This window comes from Coregonus lavaretus, assembly GCF_964263955.1.
Source record: "Coregonus lavaretus genome assembly, chromosome: 24".
NCBI lineage: Eukaryota > Metazoa > Chordata > Actinopteri > Salmoniformes > Salmonidae > Coregonus > Coregonus lavaretus.
The window spans coordinates 42400574-42421503 of NC_140011.1; the positions used below are offsets into that span (position 1 = coordinate 42400574).

General features: G+C 44.0%; 1 protein-coding gene across 2 annotated transcripts in view; it reads left to right on the forward strand.

Annotated features, from left to right (window-relative positions):
* Positions 1 to 18981, forward strand: part of LOC311100290 (uncharacterized protein) — a 36325-nt gene extending 17344 nt beyond the window's left edge. For both annotated transcript variants that reach the window (XM_084141146.1, XM_084141147.1), the window contains 4 exons: positions 3396 to 3531; positions 7334 to 7459; positions 13922 to 14082; positions 15647 to 18981. In XM_084141146.1, coding sequence (XP_083997272.1) covers positions 3396 to 3531; positions 7334 to 7459; positions 13922 to 14082; positions 15647 to 17880 — 2657 coding nt within the window. In that variant the 3' untranslated portion in view covers positions 17881 to 18981. The remainder of the gene's footprint in view (positions 1 to 3395; positions 3532 to 7333; positions 7460 to 13921; positions 14083 to 15646) is intronic.
* The last annotated feature ends 1949 nt before the right edge of the window (positions 18982 to 20930 follow it).

Below are 20930 nucleotides of genomic sequence, written 5' to 3' on the forward strand. Positions count from 1 at the left end.
CTAAAAGCTTCAGTCATACAAAAATTATACTTAAATCCGAACTGGTTCTCTAGCAAACTAGTAAGATTGTCTCAACCAATGTTCAAGAAGGGACCTTTTCCCTTAATTCAGATTACAACCCCTCACTTTCAGGTATTTGAAAAGGAAATCATCTTCCAAATATCACTATTTCTAAAACAAGTCATAGAAAGTTGGTTGCAATTTCAATTTAATCCTCCAGAAATGACAGAACAAATATTGCAACAAATATTGTGGTTAAACTCAAATATACTAATTGATTTTAAAAAAATATTTTTTTTTAGATAAAAAAAAAGAAGTAATCTTCGTAAATGATATTATCGGTAGGAATGGTGGAGTTATGTCGCACGTGCAGCTAACAAAAACATATGGAAATGTCTGCTCTACCCAAAATTACAACCAAATAATTGCAGCGTTACCGCAAAAATGGAAGAGGAAAGTGGAAGGAGGAAAAAGTAAGGAACTTGTCTGTCGGCCTTGCATTAAAGAACATAATTGGTTAAAGAAAATTGTGATAAAGTTTTCCAGTTTAATTTAAGGACCAAAAGATTGACAGCCGTCCCATATAGATTGCAAATTAGTTGGGAAGAGATTTTTGACGTACCAATTCCATGGCATAGTGTTTATGAACTGTTACGTAAAACAACGCCGGATTCAAAACTTAGAATTTTTCAATTTAAATTCTTATAACAAATTCTCGCTACCAATAGAATGTTATTTGTATGGGGTATACAACCTTCCCAGCTCTGCAGATTTGGCTGTGAAGAGACAGAATCATTAGATCATTTGTTTTGTTACTGTCCATTTGTAGCTTGTTTCTGGAAACAGGTCCGGGAATGGCTGAAGGATTGCAATATTTGCATGGCGCTGACCCTGCAGATAGCACTACTGGGTGATCTGAAAAGTCATAGTCAATCGATCAATAATATAATACTTTTAGCAAAAAAAAATATTTTCAATTCACAAACTGTAGAAACAATGAGAATAGAAAGGTTCAGAACTTTTGTAAAACATCACAGTACAGTTAAAAAAATATATGGCAAATAGAAATCCAATATGGATGGTGTTCAGAGATAGATGGGAGGTCTTGAATGGAGCTGAAGGATGGGACTAATAACAAGATAACTAGTGTAAGACATGCTGTGTCCATAATAAATATATAGGTTATATATTGTGAGCTTTTGTGAAAGAGCACTGTTAGAAAGATATGGCATATCGAAGCATACCAGATGGACATCATGAAAATGATCGGAGGAAGTTCAGGAGTAAAAGCAAACAAAATATATTTATTGACTGTGTCCATAAAATGTATATAGTATGTATAAGCATGAAGTAGAGGCCTAAGCATTGTTGTTCACTAGTTTACTCCAATTAGGGAAGGGATGGTGGGGTTGGAAGGTAATAAAGGGAAATATATATACACTGCTCAAAAAAATAAAGGGAACACTTAAACAACACAATGTAACTCCAAGTCAATCACACTTCAGTGAAATCAAACTGTCCACTTAGGGAGCAACACTGATTGACAATAAATGTCACATGCTGTTGTGCAAATGGAATAGACAACAGGTGGAAATTATAGGCAATTAGCAAGATACCCCCAATAAAGAAGTTGTTCTTCAGGTGGTGACCACAGACCACTTCTCAGTTCCTATGCTTCCTGGTTGATGTTTTGGTCACTTTTGAATGCTGGCGGTGCTTTCGCTCTAGTGGTAGCATGAGACGGAGTCTACAACCCACACAAGTGGCTCAGGTAGTGCAGCTCATCCAGGATGGCACATCAATGCGAGCTGTGGCAAGAAGGTATGCTGTGTCTGTCAGCATAGTGTCCAGAGCATGGAGGCGCTACCAGGAGACAGGCCAGTACATCAGGAGACGTGGAGGAGGCCGTAGGAGGGCAACAACCCAGCAGCAGGACCGCTACCTCCGCCTTTGTGCAAGGAGGAGCAGGAGGAGCACTGCCAGAGCCCTGCAAAATGACCTCCAGCAGGCCACAAATGTGCATGTGTCTGCTCAAACGGTCAGAAACAGACTCCATGAGGGTGGTATGAGGGCCCGACGTCCACAGGTGGGGGTTGTGCTTACAGCCCAACACCGTGCAGGACGTTTGGCATTTGCCAGAGAACACCAAGATTGGCAAATTCGCCACTGGCGCCCTGTGCTCTTCACAGATGAAAGCAGGTTCACACTGAGCGCGTGACAGACGTGACAGTCTGGAGACGCCGTGGAGAACGTTCTGCTGCCTGCAACATCCTCCAGCATGACCGGTTTGGCGGTGGGTCAGTCATGGTGTGGGGTGGCATTTCTTTGGGGGGCCGCATGTGCTTGCCAGAGGTAGCCTGACTGCCATTAGGTACCGAGATGAGATCCACAGACCCCTTGTGAGACCATATGCTGGTGCGGTTGGCCCTGGGTTCCTCCTAATGCAAGACAATTCTAGACCTCATGTGGCTGGAGTGTGTCAGCAGTTCCTGCAAGAGGAAGGCATTGATGCTATGGACTGGCTCGCCCATTCCCCAGACCTGAATCCAATTGAGCACATCTGGGACATCATGTCTCGCTCCATCCATCAACGCCACATTGCACCACAGACTTTAGTCCAGGTCTGGGAGGAGATCCCTAAGGAGACCATCCGCCACCTCATCAGGAGCATGCCCAGGCGTTGTAGGGAGGTCATACAGGCACGTGGAGGCCACACACACTACTGAGCATCATTTTGCGGAGATCTGCATGGAGGAATGGGCCAAAATACCAGCAACAGTGTGTGAAAACCTTGTGAAGACTTACAGAAAACGTTTGACCTGTGTCATTGCCAACAAAGGGTATATAACAAAGTATTGAGAAACTTTTGTTATTGACCAAATACTTATTTTCCACCATAATTTGCAAATAAATTCATTACAAATCCTACAATGTGATTTTCTGGATTTTATTTTCTCATTTTGTCTGTCATAGTTGACGTGTACCTATGATGAAAATTACAGGCCTCTCATATTTTTAAGTGGGAGAATTTGCACAATTGGTGGCTGACTAAATAATTGTTTTCCCCACTGTATATATATATATATATATATATATATATATATATGTATATATATTTGTGTGTGTGTATGTGTATGTGTATGTATGTGTGTATATATGTATATGTGTATATATATATATATATATATATATATATATATATATATATATATATATATATATATACACAAATATTAAATATTCCAGCATCTCAACTGTCTCTTAAATTCAGAACTAACACAAACATTCAACCATTGATTCCAAATTGACCTGATTTGACTTTTAGTGAGCTGACCCTGATTTTTTTTAGCCCTGACCTCACCCTGCCCCCTGCTGTTTTGTCTCCTCTCCTGCAGGTCAGAATGAGACGCCGGTGTTCGCCCTGCCTCTCCTCCTCAGGGCTGACTCATGGGCCGAGCCTCTTTTCCAGCAAGCATATGAGTGGCAGTTTGAGTGTATCTCAACAACCTGCCAGCACGCCACCAACACCAAGTAACTATCTCCTTACTCCTGAGTGGCGCAGTGGTCTAAGGCACTGCATCGCAGTGCTAACTGTGTCACTAGAGATCCTGGTTCGAATCCAGGCTCTGTCGCAGCCGGCCGCGACCGGGAGACTCATGGGCGGCGCACAATTGGCCCAGCGTCGTCCAGGTTAGGGGAGGGAATGGCCGGCCGGGATGTAGCTCAGTTGATAGAGCATGGCGTTTGCAACGCCAGGGTTGTGGGTTCGATTCCCACGGGGGGCCAGTATAAAAAAATATGTATTCACTAACTGTAAGTCGCTCTGGATAAGAGCGTCTGCTAAATGACTAAAATGTAAATGTAAATGTCTGTTTTACACTATTTTAATGTATCTATCAGGGATATATCATAAAGGTCTATAAGTGGCAGGTTGAGTGTATCTCAACAACTTGTCAACAAGCCACCAAGTAAGAGCCACCTTTTAACTTTTAGGGTCAGGTTTCTGGACATAGATATAACCTAGTCTTGGACTAAGAAGCACTTTCAATGGAGAATCTCCATCTCTCATGGAGAATCTTCATCTGTCTATCAGTGATTTAGTGATCAATATCATTATTAGTCGTTATCTTAGAAGTTCTGTGTTTGACTGTTTCCAACGTTCTTTAGTTTTCATAAGAAGCCTCTGGTAGTCCTACAGCAATACTGTAGACCAGGGTTGCCCAACCCTGTTCCTGGAGAGCTACCCTCCTGTAGGTGTTCGCTCCAACCCTGTTCCTGGAGAGCTACCCTCCTGTAGGTTTTAACTCCAACCCTGTTCCTGGAGAGCTACCCTCCTGTAGGTTTTAACTCCAACCCTGTTCCTGGAGAGCTACCCTCCTGTAGGTTTTAACTCCAACCCTGTTCCTGGAGAGCTACCCTCCTGTAGGTGTTCGCTCCAACCCTGTTCCTGGAGAGCTACCCTCCTGTAGGTGTTCGCTCCAACCCTGTTCCTGGAGATCTACCCTCCTGTAGGTTTTAACTCCAACCCTGTTCCTGGAGAGCTACCCTCCTGTAGGTTTTAACTCCAACCCTGTTCCTGGAGAGCTACCCTCCTGTAGGTGTTCGCTCCAACCCTGTTCCTGGAGAGCTACCCTCCTGTAGGTTTTAACTCCAACCCTGTTCCTGGAGAGCTACCCTCCTGTAGGTGTTCGCTCCAACCCTGTTCCTGGAGAGCTACCCTCCTGTAGGTTTTAACTCCAACCCTGTTCCTGGAGAGCTACCCTCCTGTAGGTGTTCGCTCCAACCCTGTTCCTGGAGAGCTATCCTCCTGTAGGTTTTAACTCCAACCCTGTTCCTGGAGAGCTACCCTCCTGTAGGTTTTAACTCCAACCCTGTTCCTGGAGAGCTACCCTCCTGTAGGTTTTAACTCCAACCCTGTTCCTGGAGAGCTATCCTCCTGTAGGTTTTAACTCCAACCCTGTTCCTGGAGAGCTACCCTCCTGTAGGTTTTCGCTCCAACCCCAGATGTTACTAACCTTATTCATCTTATCAACCTGCTAATTATTAGAATCAGGTGTGCTAGATTAGGGTTGGAGTAAAAACCTACAGGACGGTAGCTCTCCAGGAACTGGGTTGGGCAGTCCTGCTGTATACTCTGTCATATTAACCTAATGGTCAATACTGTAGACTAGGTCATATTAACCTAATGGTCAATACTGTAGACTAGGTCATATTAACCTAATGGTCAATACTGTAGACTAGGTCATATTAACCTAATGGTCAATACTGTAGACTAGGTCATATTAACCTAATGGTCAATACTGTAGACTAGGTCATATTAACCTAATGGTCAATACTGTAGACTAGGTCATATTAACCTAATGGTCAATACTGTAGACTATAATATATAATATAATATAATATGCCATTTAGCAGACGCTTTTATCCAAAGCGACTTACAGTCATGCGTGCATACATTTTTGTGTATGGGTGGTCCCGGGGATCGAACCCACTACCTTGGCGTTACAAGCGCCGTGCTCTACCAGCTGAGCTACAGAGGACCACAAGGTCATATTAACCTAATGGTCAATCAGGTGAGAGAGCAGGTTTATAAGCATCTTGTCCTCTCTCGCTCTCTCTACCTTCAGTAGACATGGCTTGTAACAGCATCCGACATATCCTGAGGCACAACGTGCTGCTGGGATAGGCATGGGAATGAGAGAAAAGAGAGGGAGTAAGAGAAAAGAGAGGGAATGAGAGAAAAAGGGAGAGAAGGAAAGAGAAGTGAAATTAATATATCAATGTGGTGATTGTTCTGTACTACTGGAGGAGTGCCCAGTCTTGTGCCCAGAGGAAGAGGAAAGAATAGGAAAATGAGTCATGAATGAAAACAAACGTTTACTCACCTAATTCCTTCCTCCTAGTTTCGTGATTGGTCGTATTATGGCTCTTTGAGAAACTTGGCCCGGTATAAGTTTACCAGTATAGACAGTGAAGCAGGTATTGGGCAACATTTTAGCAGTGCAAAGAGCAAAAAATACTGTGAACCTATTGTTCTAATTATGAATCTTCAAGGAACTTGGCCCAGTAGCTACAATACAGACGGTGAAAAGGGTAACGATTAGTCTGTTGAAACCTCCATCCGCTACTTACTGGGGCGGCAGATAGCCTAGCGGTTAAGAGCGTTGGGCCAGTAACTGAAAGTTTGCTGGTTCGAATCCCTGAGCCGACTAAGTTAAAAAAATCTGTCTGTGCCCTTGAGCAAGACACTTAATCCTAATTGCGCCTGTAAGTTGTTCTGGATAAGAGCGTCTACTAAATGACTAAAATGTAAATGTACTCATTTCATTCTTCCTGTAGTTTTCGGTTGGTTTCTTTTGAAGAACTTGGCTAAGTACATGCGCTCCAGCAGGTGTATCTCACTGGTCATCCCCAAAGCCAACACCTCCTTTGGCCGCCATTCCTTCCAGTTCTCTGCTGCCAATGACTGGAACGAACTGCAAAAATCTCTGAAGCTGGAGACCCTTATCTCCCTCACTAACTTTAAGCATCAGTTGTCAGAGCAGTTTACCGATCACTGCACCTGTACACAGCCCATCTGAAATTAGCCCACCCAACTACCTCATCCCCATATTGTTATTTATTTTGCTCATTTGCACCCCAGTATCTCTATTTGCACATCATCTTCTGCACGTCTATCACTCCAGTGTCAATACTAAATGGTAATTATTTTGCACTATGGCCTATTTATTGCCCTACCTCCATAACTTACTACATTTGCACACACTGTATCTATATATTTTTTCTGTTGTATTTTTGACTTTATGTTTTGTTTTACCCCATATGTAACTCTGTTGTTGTTTTTATCGCACTGCTTTGCTTTATCTTGGCCAGGTCGCAGTTGTAAATGAGAACTTGTTCTCAACTGGCTTACCTGGTTAAAATAAGGTTAAATAAATTTAAAAAAAGCAGATATTATTTGTTGAAACCTCCATCCCCTATATTCCTGTGTGAATTGAAATTGAATCGGTCTAGATAGCTTCTAATAATAATTTAAGTGAGATGAAAACTACTAACAAAAAGACTCATTCCCATACCGGGAGTCGAACCCGGGCCGCCTGGGTGAAAACCAGGAATCCTAACCGCTAGACCATATGGGAAGCTGTGTCTTTCTGTGTTTAACTAGGCATTTGAATGGCAACAACAACGAGGTAATGTTGACACAAAGGGAGGACATTTTAGATAATAATTTGCATAAAACAAATAAAGGGAAAAACTGACTGACTCAACTGGACTAAAGGGTGTATGCGTGTGTGTGTGTCTTTATTTACAATGAAATGTTTTTTTCTTTCAGATGTAAGAAGACCCTCACCACTTTCACCAAGGTGGTTTCTGATTGGCACCCTCTCAACGCGGCCCACCAATCACGTTGCAGCAAGTGTAATAAGAGGAAGCAGACCAGGATGTTGGTGCTGGAGAGGTGAGGGTGCGACCTCTAACCTTTCATACTTGAGTTGGATCTCAACCAGGGTTGTGGTCAGTTCTGTTTTTTAATTCAGGAAGTGAATGAAATTGGAATTCTATTCATGAATTGAGAAGTCCTCATAGAAAACAATGGGAAACTTCCAATTCAGTTCCTGGAGAGCTACCATCCTGTAGGTCTTCGCTCCAACCCTAATCTAGCACACTTGGTGCTAATAATTAGCTGGTTGATAAGGTGAATCATGTTAGTTACAACTGGGGTTGGAGCGAAAACCTACAGGACGGTAGCTCTCCATGAACAGGGTTGGAGAGCCCTGTTGTAGACAATTGAGATGGAGCCATGTAGTTGATATTGTAGACTATTGAGATGGAGCCAATACAACAATTTCAAAGAGTTTACTGAGTTTTACAGTTCATATAAGGAAATCAGTCAATTGAAATAAATTAATTAGGCCCCCCACCTCAGACGATCCCGCAGGTGAAGAAGCCGGATGTGTAGGTCCTGGGCTGGTTTGTTTACACGTGGTCTGCGTTTGTGAGGCCGGTTGGACATACTGCCAAATTCTCTAAAACGACATTGGAGGCAGCTTATGGTAGAGAAGTGAACATTAAATTCTCTGGCAACAGCTCAGTTGGACATTCCTGCAGTCAGCATGCCAATTGCACGCTCCCTCAACTTGAGACATCTGTGGCATTGTGTTGTATGACAAAACTGGACATTTTAAAGTGGCCTTTTATTGTCCCCAGCACAAGGTGCATCTGTGTAATGATCATGCTGTTTAATCCGCTTCTTTGATATGCCACACCTGGCAGGTGGATGGATTATATTGGCAAAGGAGAAATGCTCACTAACAAGGATGTAAACAGATTTGTGCACAACATTTGAGAGAAATAAGATTTTTGTGCGTATGGATTTTTTTATTTCAGCTCATGAAACATGGGACCAACACTTTACATGTTAAGTTTTATTTTTGTTCAGTGTAGTTGATATTGTAGACTATTGAGATGGAGCCATGTAGTTGATACTGTAGACTATTGAGATGGAGCCAAGTAGTTGATATTGTAGACTATTGAGATGGAGCCAAGTAGTTGATATTGTAGACTATTGAGATGGAGCCAAGTAGTTGATATTGTAGACTATTGAGATGGAGCCAAGTAGTTGATATTGTAGACTATTGAGATGGAGCCAAGTAGTTGATATTGTAGACTATTGAGATGGAGCCAAGTAGTTGATATTGTAGACTATTGAGATGGAGCCAAGTAGTTGATATTGTAGACTATTGAGATGGAGCCAAGTAGTTGTTATAGATGGCTTGCAGTTGACGTATGATGCCTCCTGACGGCGATGTTGGAAGACCCCCGCAGTAATTCTTTCCGACAACAGCAGCTGAGTTGCTACCACAAAGAGCATGAAAACAGTGTCTGAAACTGTTTGATTCATCACCACAGTCATTTTCTGTGCAGTATTTGGCTGCTCTGACAAGGCAGGAAAGACAACGGGGATGAAAAAAAATGTTTACGGATTCCCCACAATCATGAAACACCATTGGTGACACCAAGGAGATAAGACTCAAGAACTGTCAGAAAAGCGAAGAAACCTGTTTGCCCGTCAAGACCTGAACCCAGACAGCTGTTAGTACAGGGTCTGCTACAATCATTTAATCACTGGTAAGTCAAGTCTGATCGATCTTGACTTTAGTTTAGCTGTTATGCTAATCAGGTGTTAACAACAACACTAAGTTAGCCAAAATTAGCTAGCTCGATAGCTTGAAGTCTAGCTATTAGCATGTGTCGCGTGAGTTTCACGTTTTAGGGAAGCAATTTTTTCACCCTAAAAATGCACCTTTATAACAAAGGATTGCATGCATCTATCATCACATTTGCAGACTAATGTAAGCATACTATTCCTAATGTGATGAGTAGATTGGATAGTCATAATTTAGGCTGTTAATGAGCGTGTAGTGGTATAGGCCTATAGGCTATTAATGAGCGTGTAGTGGTATAGGCCTATAGGCTATTAATGAGCGTGTAGTGGTATAGGCCTATAGGCTATTAATGAGCGTGTAGTGGTATAGGCCTATAGGCTATTAATGGGCGTGTAGTGGTATAGGCCTATAGGCTATTAATGAGCGTGTAGTGGTATAGGCCTATAGGCTATTAATGAGCGTGTAGTGGTATAGGCCTATAGGCTATTAATGAGCGTGTAGTGGTATAGGCCTATAGGCTATTAATGAGCGTGTAGTGGTATAGGCCTATAGGCTATTAATGAGCGTGTAGTGGTATAGGCCTATAGGCTATTAATGAGCGTGTAGTGGTATAGGCCTATAGGCTATTAATGAGCGTGTAGTGGTATAGGCCTATAGGCTATTAATGAGCGTGTAGTGGTATAGGCCTATAGGCTATTAATGAGCGTGTAGTGGTATAGGCCTATAGGCTATTTTAGAGATGTTTCTTTCCTTTGCAAGGGGAAAATGTGGCCTTTGACAAACATTTCATAGATTTCTACTACACTTTATATGACTGGAGACATTAGAAGAATCTTTTTTTAATACGATCCAAGTGCCACTCAGACCATCTGGGAGAAAAGGATCTGACATTGAACTTGGTGGTAGTAGCTGTGTGTATGTTTTAAGCTAAGGATCCCATAATCTCCTTCTAACAGACATTTCAGGGTTGGATTTGCACTACACTATTTAATGTCAGCACAAGCCATGTACAACATCTGGTATAATATTAGCCTCATATACAGTGCATTTGGAAAACATATTCAAACCCCTTGACTTTTTCCACATTTTGTTACTTTAGAGCCTTGTTCTAAAATTGATTAAATTAAATGTTTTCCTCATCAATCTACACAAAAAAACCCGTAATGACAAAGCGAAACCAGGTTTTTAGAAATGTTTTCAAAGTATTAACATAAGTAATCAGACCCTTTGCTATGAGACTACAAATTGAGCTCCGGTGCATCCTGTTTCCATTGATCATCCTTGAGATGTCTCTACAACTTGATAGGAGTCCACCTGTGGTAAATTCAATTGATTGGACATGATTTGGAAAGGCACACACCTGTCTATATAATAGTTGACAGTGCATTTCAGAGAAAAAACCAAGGCATGAGGTTGAAGGAATTTTCCGTAGTGCTCCGAGACTGGTTTGGAACCACCAAGACTCTTCCTAGAGTTGGCCGCCCGGCCAAATTGAGCAATCGGGGGAGAAGGGCCTTGGTCAGGGAGGTGACCAAGAACCCGATGGTCACTCTGACAGAGTTTTTCTGTGGAGATGGGAGAACGTTCCAGAAGGACAACTGTCTCTGCAGCACTCCACCAATCAGGCCCTTTTATGGTAGAGTGGCCAGGCGGAAGCCACTCCTCAGTAAAAGGCACATGACAGCCCGCTTGGAGTTTGCCAAATGGCACCTATAGGATTCAGACCATGAGAAACAAGATTTTCTGGTCTGATGAAACCAAGATTGAACTCATTGGTCTGAATGCCAAGCGTCAAGTCTGGAGGAAACCTGGCACCATCCCTACGGTGAAGCATGGTGGTGGCAGCATCATGCTGTGGGGGTGTTTTTCAGCGGCAGGGACTGGGAGACTAGTCAGGATCGAGGGAAAGATGAACGGAGCAAAGTACAGAGAGATCCTTGATGAAAACCTTCTCCAGAGCGCTCAGGACCTCAGACTGGGGCAAAGGTTCACCTTCCAACAGGACAACGACCCTAAGCACACAGCCAAGACAACACAGGAATGGCTTCGGGACAAGTCTCTGAATGTCCTTGTGTGGCCCAGCCAGAGCCCGTACTTGAACATGATCGAACATCTCTGGAGAGACCTGAAAATAGCTGTGCAGAGAAGCTCCCCAACCAACCTGACAGAACTTGAGAGGATCTCCAGAGAAGAATGGGAGAAACTCCTCATACAGGTGTGCCAAGATTGTAGCGGGTGGTCCTCTGTAGCTCAGCTGGTAGAGCACGGCGCTTGTAACGCCAGGGTAGTGGGTTCGATCCCCGGGACCACCCATACACAAAAATGTATGCACGCATGACTGTAAGTCGCTTTGGATAAAAGCGTCTGCTAAATGGCTTATTATTATTATTATTATTATTATACCCAAGAAGACTCGAGGCTGTAATCGCTGCCAAAGGTGCTTCAACAAAGTACTGAGTAAAGGGTCTGAATACTTGTATTTACCTGTTTTTGCTTCGTCATTATGTGGTATTGTGTGTAGATTGATGAGGGGAAAAAACAATTTCAATCAATTTTAGAGTAACGCTTTAATGTAACAAAATGTGGAAAAGGTCAAGGGGTCTGAATACTTTCCGAATGCACTGTACATTGTCTACTGCTATAGTTTTTTTTAAATTGAGAACATATAGCTCAAGAATATGTAAATAATATGTGAGTTAAGCTATTCTCTGCTTCAGATGCACAATGTCAAGGGGTGCATTGCAAATGCCCACAAGGCAGCGTTTCCCAAACTCAGTCCTTGGGACCCTAAGGGGTGCACGTTTTGGTTTTTGCCCTAACACTACACAGCTGATTCAAATTATCAAAGCTTGATGATTAGTTGATTATTTGAATCAGCTGTGTAGTGCTAGGGCAAAAAAAACTAAACGTGCACCCCTTGGCGGACCGAGTTTGGGAAACCCTGCCATAAGGCTAACGCCATCATACTGTAGGCCAGTGGTTCCCAACTCCGGTCCTCCAGTACGCCCCAACAGTACACTGTTTTATCGTAGCCCCGGACAAGCACACCTGATTCAACTCGTCAACTAATCATCAGGCCCTCAATGAATTGAATCAGGTGTGTTTGTCCAGGGCTCCGTGTGTGTTGTTGGGGGGAACTGGAGGACCGGAGTTGGGAACCGCTGCTGGAGGTCTGTGGCTGCATTGGCGTTGCATGTCATTATCAGCTGCAAAATGGGTTCAGATGGCTGATATCCTGAAAAAAAAGTGACAATAAAATAATACTAATTGTAGAGCTTACAACTGAACAAAACGTTTTTTTGAGAATATAACACAGACATATTAGACAGATTGCCTTTATTGCAGGATTGTGAGCTGTGATTTAATCAACATTGACGCTAGTTCATCTTGAATAAAAAGTTTTAAGGTGACAACTAAAACAAGTTTAAACACTTCACTTCAAAGAATCAACAGTATTTCATATAATTTGCACACGTAAACTAACTCGTATGTAAAGGTTAGACATCTTAGTAACAAGTAGGCTATTAATTACTAAAGCGTCATTTCAGTTGAACAAAAAAACAAAAGTAAATACCAGAGGTGTGTCCAACCTCGCTCCACTGATCCCTGATCTACTGGGTGAGCAGACTTCTGTTCCAGTCCAGCAATAGCACACTTGATTATCAACCAATTAGGTTTGATACATTGAATCATGTATGTTGGTGCTGGGCTGGAATAGACGCCTGCACACCCAGCAGGGCTGGCCTGCTCCAGTTGTAATAGGTTTCTACATTGTGTGGGACTTTTTTTTTTTTTTTTATGTATTGTTCTTCACAAAATTTGCCAACATAGGTACACATATAATCCATGGCATACAACGATGTACCCTTTTGTCCCAAGATAATTTCATTGGTACCTCTTCAACTGCAGACAGGGTTTCACAGCTCTCTGGATCTGCGGACAGAACACATCACAAAGAAACGGGCTGCGTTATACTCAAATTAGACGGCACTAAATATGATGTTGCTGTATCTCTCTCTTCTCATAGTGTTTCTTGCCAGGGACTTGAACTGGAGAGTCTTTTCATAATGTCCTCTCACAAAGGACCAGTAGCTGCCCTATCCAAAGGAGCCAACTGTCCCTTCTCTGACAGATGGAACTGCTAGCTAACGTTTTCACCCTCTTCCATGGCTGTTAGCTAGCTAGCTACATAGCTACAATTGCGTTTTGAGTTACAAAAATAAATACATCAAAGATAGGTAGCTAACTAGCTAATATGAAGTTAGCTTGCTGGTGATTTTTTAATTCACTTGGTTAGCTACACGGTATGTAAAATCAGCTAGCGAACATTACATTAGCAGCTAATTTGAGTTAGCCTGCACTCAAAGTTCCTGTAGCTATCATTTTCAAAATATATTTACTTACTTGAATAGGTTCTCCCACTGCCTCCGTTTTCTGGGTTCTTCCTGACGTTTACGGTGATGGCAAAACGCAGCCAGCCATGTGGACGATTGGAGGACTTCTACCAGACATGGCGCCTGGTGCGGTTGCTAGGTGATTTGTGAAGCAACTGCAAGCACTCTATTGTCTTGGTTTTTCTCTTTCATGTTGTCTGTTGCTGATTTGTTGTTCTGTTACCAGTCAGTGCAGATGGAGGACAGGAGATGAGTAGATGAGTTCTCTTCAAACGATCGAGGTGCCATGTTGTAGACATTGTCTTGCTTTTCTCTAACTCTGTTTCCTGAGGCTGATATCTATTCTGTCTCTTCTTTCAGGGTGTCTCCTGTGTTTGTGCTGCACTTTGTAGAAGGTCTCCCTGACAACGACCTCAGTGTGTACTCCTTCACCTTCCAGCAGCAGAAATACTCCGTCACCACCGTCATACAGTATGACCAGCAACTCAAGCACTTTGTCACCTGGATACGCAGACCAGACGGTCAGTGTGGCTTTCTCATTTAGTTCAGTATAACTTTATTTATCCCTTCAGGGGCAGTTAAGACTGTCATTTCATTCATGTAGTTTGTTGTTTTTTACTGGTCAACAAGTTAATTTGTGTTATTTTTAAAAGGTATACTTCAGGATCTTGGCAACTTCCCCAGAGTCAGATGAACTCATGGATACCATGTTTATGTCTCTGCGTGCAGTTTGAAGGAAATTGCTAACTAGTGTTAGCGCAATGACTGGAAGTCTATGGTAACTACTAGCATGCTAGTAGATTGCTAGTTAGCATTGGCTCGCGAAACTACCTCAGACTTCCTTCATACTGGATGCAGAGACACAAAAATGGTATCCATGAGTTCATCTGACTCAGGAAGTAGATAAAGGGCTTGATTGCCAAAATCTCAAAGTATCACTTTAAGAATGCCATATATAGCTTATTCATACCTCCATTATCAACAGATAGAAACAAATATATTTCGTAACTGAAAGGTCATGTCAGTGTGTCTAATCATGTGTAGCATTTATAAAGTGCCAATCAGTAGGTCTCTTTACGTTGTGTTGGGGTAACTCTATAAAAGAGATGGACAGCACACAAAAAATACCTTCAATAATCAATTTAGCACCTTCCTACTATTGAGGAATGATCTGAGAGTGAGCATGTTATCTATTCGTCTGTGACTGTAATAACTCTCCCCATCCACCACCATTGTATACCACCCATTCCTCTGTGACTGTAGTAACTCTCCCCATCCGCCACCATTGTATAACACCCATTCCTCTGTGACTGTAGTAACTCTCCCCATCCACCACCATTGTATAACACCCATTCCTCTGTGACTGTAGTAACTCTCCCCATCCGCCACCATTGTATAACACCCATTCCTCTGTGACTGTAGTAACTCTCCCCATCCACCACCATTGTATAACACCCATTCCTCTGTGACTGTAGTAACTCTCCCCATCCACCACCATTGTATAACACCCATTCCTCTGTGACTGTAGTAACTCTCCCCATCCACCACCATTGTATAACACCCATTCCTCTGTGACTGTAGTAACTCTCCCCATCCGCCACCATTGTATAACACCCATTCCTCTGTGACTGTAGTAACTCTCCCCATCCGCCACCATTGTATAACACCCATTCCTCTGTGACTGTAGTAACTCTCCCCATCCGCCACCATTGTATAACACCCATTCCTCTGTGACTGTAGTAACTCTCCCCATCCGCCACCATTGTATAACACCCATTCCTCTGTGACTGTAGTAACTCTCCCCATCCGCCACCATTGTATAACACCCATTCCTCTGTGACTGTAGTAACTCTCCCCATCCGCCACCATTGTATAACACCCATTCCTCTGTGACTGTAGTAACTCTCCCCATCCGCCACCATTGTATAACACCCATTCCTCTGTGACTGTAGTAACTCTCCCCATCCACCACCATTGTATAACACCCATTCCTCTGTGACTGTAGTAACTCTCCCCATCCACTACCATTGTATAACACCCATTCCTCACTTTCTTCACTCTTCCTCTTATTGTCTCTCCCCACAGGATCATGGCTGGAGTTCGACGATCTGAAGCACCCTAACTGTGTCTCCCACACCCAGCTGGTGGTCCCTCCTAGAGAAATCCATGTTGTCTTCTGGGAGTTGAAGACCAACAGACCGGACAACCCACAGACACCCTGCTCTCCCCCTGTATCCCTGACAAGCACTTTCCTGATACAGAAAGAACTGAAGCAACCTCCCTTAGCCAAACTCTTTGTCAACAATGAATCTCAAGACATCTCTCAGACGGTCTCTGACGATGCGGACACTGACATGGACACCACCATAACTGCTGGCTATATTGATAACGTTATGGACACAACATTAACGAATAACGTTGACTCTCCCATCGTCATCGGTTCCACCACCGTGCTTCCTGGCGTACCGGTTCAGTCCTGTGACCACAACCTTTCTCTCCCCCTCCTTCACAACGACACGGCCATTGTCGAGGCACTGACGGTGTCTGATGATACCGACAACGACATCATGGACACCACGGTAACCATTGGTAACTCATCCATCAGTAGCACCACACTGCTCGACACCTTCGAGGGCCTCTCCCACGATGACATCGTCACCCTGACGCTCGTAGAGGTCCAAGTTGACTCTGATGGGAGGCCGTTGGACGACAACGTCTCCCTAGCTCCCAGGCAAACTGGAGACCTCACTCCTCCTCGACCTGCTCCTACACCTGAGGCTGAGAACCCCGCACCTGCCCGTGAAATGCCCCCTGAAACAGATGATGACATTGTCATCAAAAGGCCAACGTCCCCCGACACTGCCAGTGAGTTTCTCCTTGACAACAGTGACGGTCATTCTGAGCCCGACTCTGAAGAGCCCACTCCTCCTAGTCCTCCCAAGCTCAGAAGGGGCAGAAGCACCCGCAGTAAACCCAAAATGGTAGCATCCAACACTCCAGTTGCACCAGCAGCTAAGGTGGTCACATCAACAACACCACCAAGAACAGCTACACCAATGGCACTTACTGGAAACTGTGGCGGAATAATCCTGCCCTCAGTTGTATCTATGATGTCACCATCATATGTGGAACCCAGCACCCCAGCACCAGAGTCCCCTACTCGTTGCTCTCCCCCGCCCCACTCCAAACCCGCTAATACCTCCACGTCTCTGCAGAGCAAACCCGGCCTTCCTCCGCCCCTGGACCCCAACTCTCGCTGGTCCTACCTGCTTAGCCGCCACCCCACCTCCACCCCAACTCCCCCCAGAACCCAGAGACCACCCAGCCACTTCAACCACTCAACACCCAACCAGTTCCAGCAGCTTTCACAGAGCAGGCAGACCCCAAAGGTGTCTCCCCCCAACCCAGACGCCAGGCTGAAGAAGCCTCCGCCTCTACCCAAACCCAAACTGAGTAAGGTGGACAACGAGACCCTGCCGGTGAAGGCTGCCGAGATGTACGGAAGGTTCCAGGCCAGGAGCAGGAACGTAAATACAAACATAAACGATGTCCCCTCCAAGACTTCACCTCCCACCCAGCTCCTCTCTCAAAGAACTGACCCTCAAAATGGCGTCTGGAAGACACCAAGTCAACCTGCCGCCCTTGTCTCGCGAAAACCCCCTATCAACCACACCACTTCAGCAGTGCCTATTATGACCTCACTTCCCCCCTCTCCAGGAGTCACTGAGCTCCCTAAAATCTCTTCCTCCAGGAAACACAGCCCCGGAGGCCAGGGCTCGAAAGTTCCGGCTGGCCTCAGTGAGACGGAGGCCCTCAGGTACAAGCTGCTGAAGAAGCTGAAAGCCAAGAAGAAGAAACTGGAGAAGCTGAATCAGATGTTGGGGTACCCCGGGGGGGGAGTGACCTGCAGACCAGACATGGTTGATCGGAATCCCTCTTACACCGTGAGCTCTAGTACCTCTGTCTACGACAGCCCCGCATACGACGAGTTCTTCGCCGACCTTCTGTCGCCCGCGACGACCGCAAGCAACCTATCACCGGACAGCACAGGCTTCCTGGAGATGCTGACCACCAATGGTCAAGAAGGGGGCGGGGACTTGGCATGTGGGGGGAATGGTGTTGTTGGAGCCTCACAGGTGGTGACACCTGTGACCTTGCAACCGGCCAGTCACTATGTAGTAGTGCCACAGCCTGATCTAGCCGGGCCAATCACAACCTCTGGTGAGAACTTCCTGGAAGAGTTCATATCAGGTTCGGCCAATCAGCAGACGGTGGAGATGGAGACTGAAACCCTCAGTGCTCTCGACATGTTCTTTTAGGCTCGTTAACCACAGGTCTAGGATCTGCTAACAACTCTTACCTAACCCCTAAGCTTAAACATTAGGGGGAAATACAAAGCTTACCTCAGATCAGTGGCTAAGGTTACGTCTGAAATGGCACCCTAATCCCTATATAGTGCACTATTTTTGACCAGAGCCCCTGGTTAAAAGTAGCACCATAGAGATCCTATTAAATTAAAGTATTCTAATTATATGAGTAGTGCACTATATATAGGGAGTTAGGGTGCCGTTTCGGATGCAGACAGTTCCTAGTACAAACTACATGCTACTATTCCTTTGTCTGGAGAGAGTGTGTGTGTGTGTGCACGTGCACATGCTTGGCATCAATGGGTTGTTCTGTTCTGGGTAGCATGTGTTACACAGAGCGGAATCAAATAAAATGACATTGGTTGTCTTACCCTGTAAACAATCTATGGACAAGGTATGACAGCAATCCATGCTTTGGTTGTTTCCACGCTCTAACGTTTTAGCATTTGTGGCACAAATCCCATCCAAGTCATGGGACTTGAATTTGGGAGAACTATCCCTTTAACTCGGATATCGCTCATTTATTTTTTTAGTTTAGCAAGAATGTTGAAGCTGAAATGGAGTAATGTTAATACTCGCTGAGGCTTCGTCCCAAATGACACCCTATTCCCTATATAGTGCACTACTTTAGACCAGGGCCTGTAGGGGATAGGGTATCATTTGGGACGAACCATAATACTTACAGGTTCTGAGGCTTTAAGGGAGATAAAATATGGAGGTTGTTTCAGAGTATTCTGGAAAGTTAATAGAACAATTATTTGATCCTGCTTTTGTGGAGGGAAAATAAAACCTCCAGAAGACATCATATGTACTGTTGTTGTTTTGGTTTGCTTTTTTTTATATTCGTTTGTCTGAATTACTTTAACCTGAGCTAGGATAAAAGCCTGACATGTAGGATAAAAATGGGTTTGTGTTTTAGGGGTGGTTCGAACTCTTATCTTATCCAAGGTTTGAATATATTTTTGTAATACAAAGTGTGACAGAGTTGTACAATGTTGTACTGAATCAGATACTGTATGTAATTCTAATAAAATAAAATCTTCTTGACATGGATACACATGTTTTTGAGGTATACGTAAATAAGCCTTGTCTGAGCCAGAACCAAAAAATTTTGTACTAACGTGAGTCAGCGTGATGCACCTGTAACTCCTGGACAGGACGCTTATCGGTCTTATCCCCAAACCATCTCCTTATTTATTTGTGTATGATAGGTGGTGGAAAATATATACTGTGACTCCTAGTAGCAAATCAATCAGGAGGCAAAATTATCCATATTGTCAATTTCTAGAATCTAGAGGAAATAGTTTTGGGGGAGAGTTGTGAGAATCAATTAGCCTGGTCCCAGATATGTACAGTGTATTGGGAAAGTATTCAGACCCCTTGACTTTTTCCACATTTTGTTACGTTACAGCCTTATTCTAAAAAATGAGAGACTTGTCCGAAAGCCACTCCTGCATCGTCTTGGCTGTGTGCTTATGTTCGTTGTCCTGTTGGAAGGTGAACCTTTGCCCCCAGTCTGAGGTCCTGAGTGTTCTGGAGCAGGTTTTCATTAAGGATCTCTCTGTACTTTGCTCCGTTCATCTTTCCCTCGATCCTGACTAGTCTCCCAGTCCCTGCCGCTGAAAAACATCCCCACAGCATGATCCTGCCACCACCATGCTTCACCGTAGGGATGGTGCCAGGTTTCCTCCAGACGTGACGCTTGGCATTCAGGCCAAAGAGTTCAATCTTGGTTTCATCAGAACAGAGAATCTTGTTTCTCATGGTCTTAGTCCTTTAGGTGCCTTTTGGCAAACTCCAAGTGGGCTGTCATGTGCCTTTTGCTGAGGAGTGGCTTCCCTCTGGCCAATCTACCGTAAAGGCCTGATTGGTGGAGTGCTGCAGGGATGGTTGTCCTTCTGGAAGGTTCTCCCATCTCCACAGAGGAACTCTGGAGCTCTGTCAGAGTGACAATCGGGTTCTTGGTGACCTCCCTGACCAAGGCCCTTCTCCCCCAATTGCTCAGTTTGGCCGGGTGGCCAGATCTAGGAAGAGTCTTGGTGGTTCCAAACTTTTTCTATTTTTGAATGGAGGCCACTGTGTTCTTGGGGACCTTCAATGCTGCAGACATGTTTTGTTTCCATTCCCCAGATCTGTGCCTCGACACAATCCTGTCTCTGAGCTCTACGGACAATTCCTTTCTACCTCATGGCTTGGTTTTTGCTCTGACATGCACTGTCGACTGTGGGACCTTATATAGACAGTTGTGTGCCTTTCCAAATCATGTCCAATCAATTGTATTTACCACAGGTGGACTCCAACCAAATTGTAGAAACATGTCAAGGATGATCAATGGAAACAGGATGCACCTGAGCTCAATTTAGAGTCTCATAGCAAAGGGTCTGAATACTTATGTAAATAAGGTATATCGAATGAATGACATTTTATTTTCGTGTCAAATCGCCAATTGGCAACCCACCGTTTATGGGATTAATTGACGCATAAACAAACATTACAATAATTCACTGTGGTAATTAAATGATGATTGTTCTTCTTCCGGTGTTCTCTGCATTGCGCATTGCATAAATAGTGAAACAATTGTAAAAATCAATATATAATAGTAAATAAGGTTCTCCAAACAATCTCCCTAGTGCAGTAAAATAATATACAGACATACATGGATACCATATGTGAATTGATTGCCCCCCATTTATCCTCAGAGTTCGTACTGCTTGGTGACCTAAATTGGGATATGCTTAACACCCCGGCCATCCTACAATCCAAACTAGATGCCCTCAATCTCACACAAATGATCAACGAACCTACCAGGTACAACCCTAAATCCGTAAACATGGGTACCCTCATAGATATCATCCTGACTAACTTACCCTCTAAATACATCTCCGCTGTCTTCAACCAGGATCTCAGCGATCACTGCCTTATTGCCTGCGTCCGTAACGGGTCCGCGGTCAAACGACCACCCCTCATCACTGTCAAACGCTCCCTAAAACACTTTAGCGAGC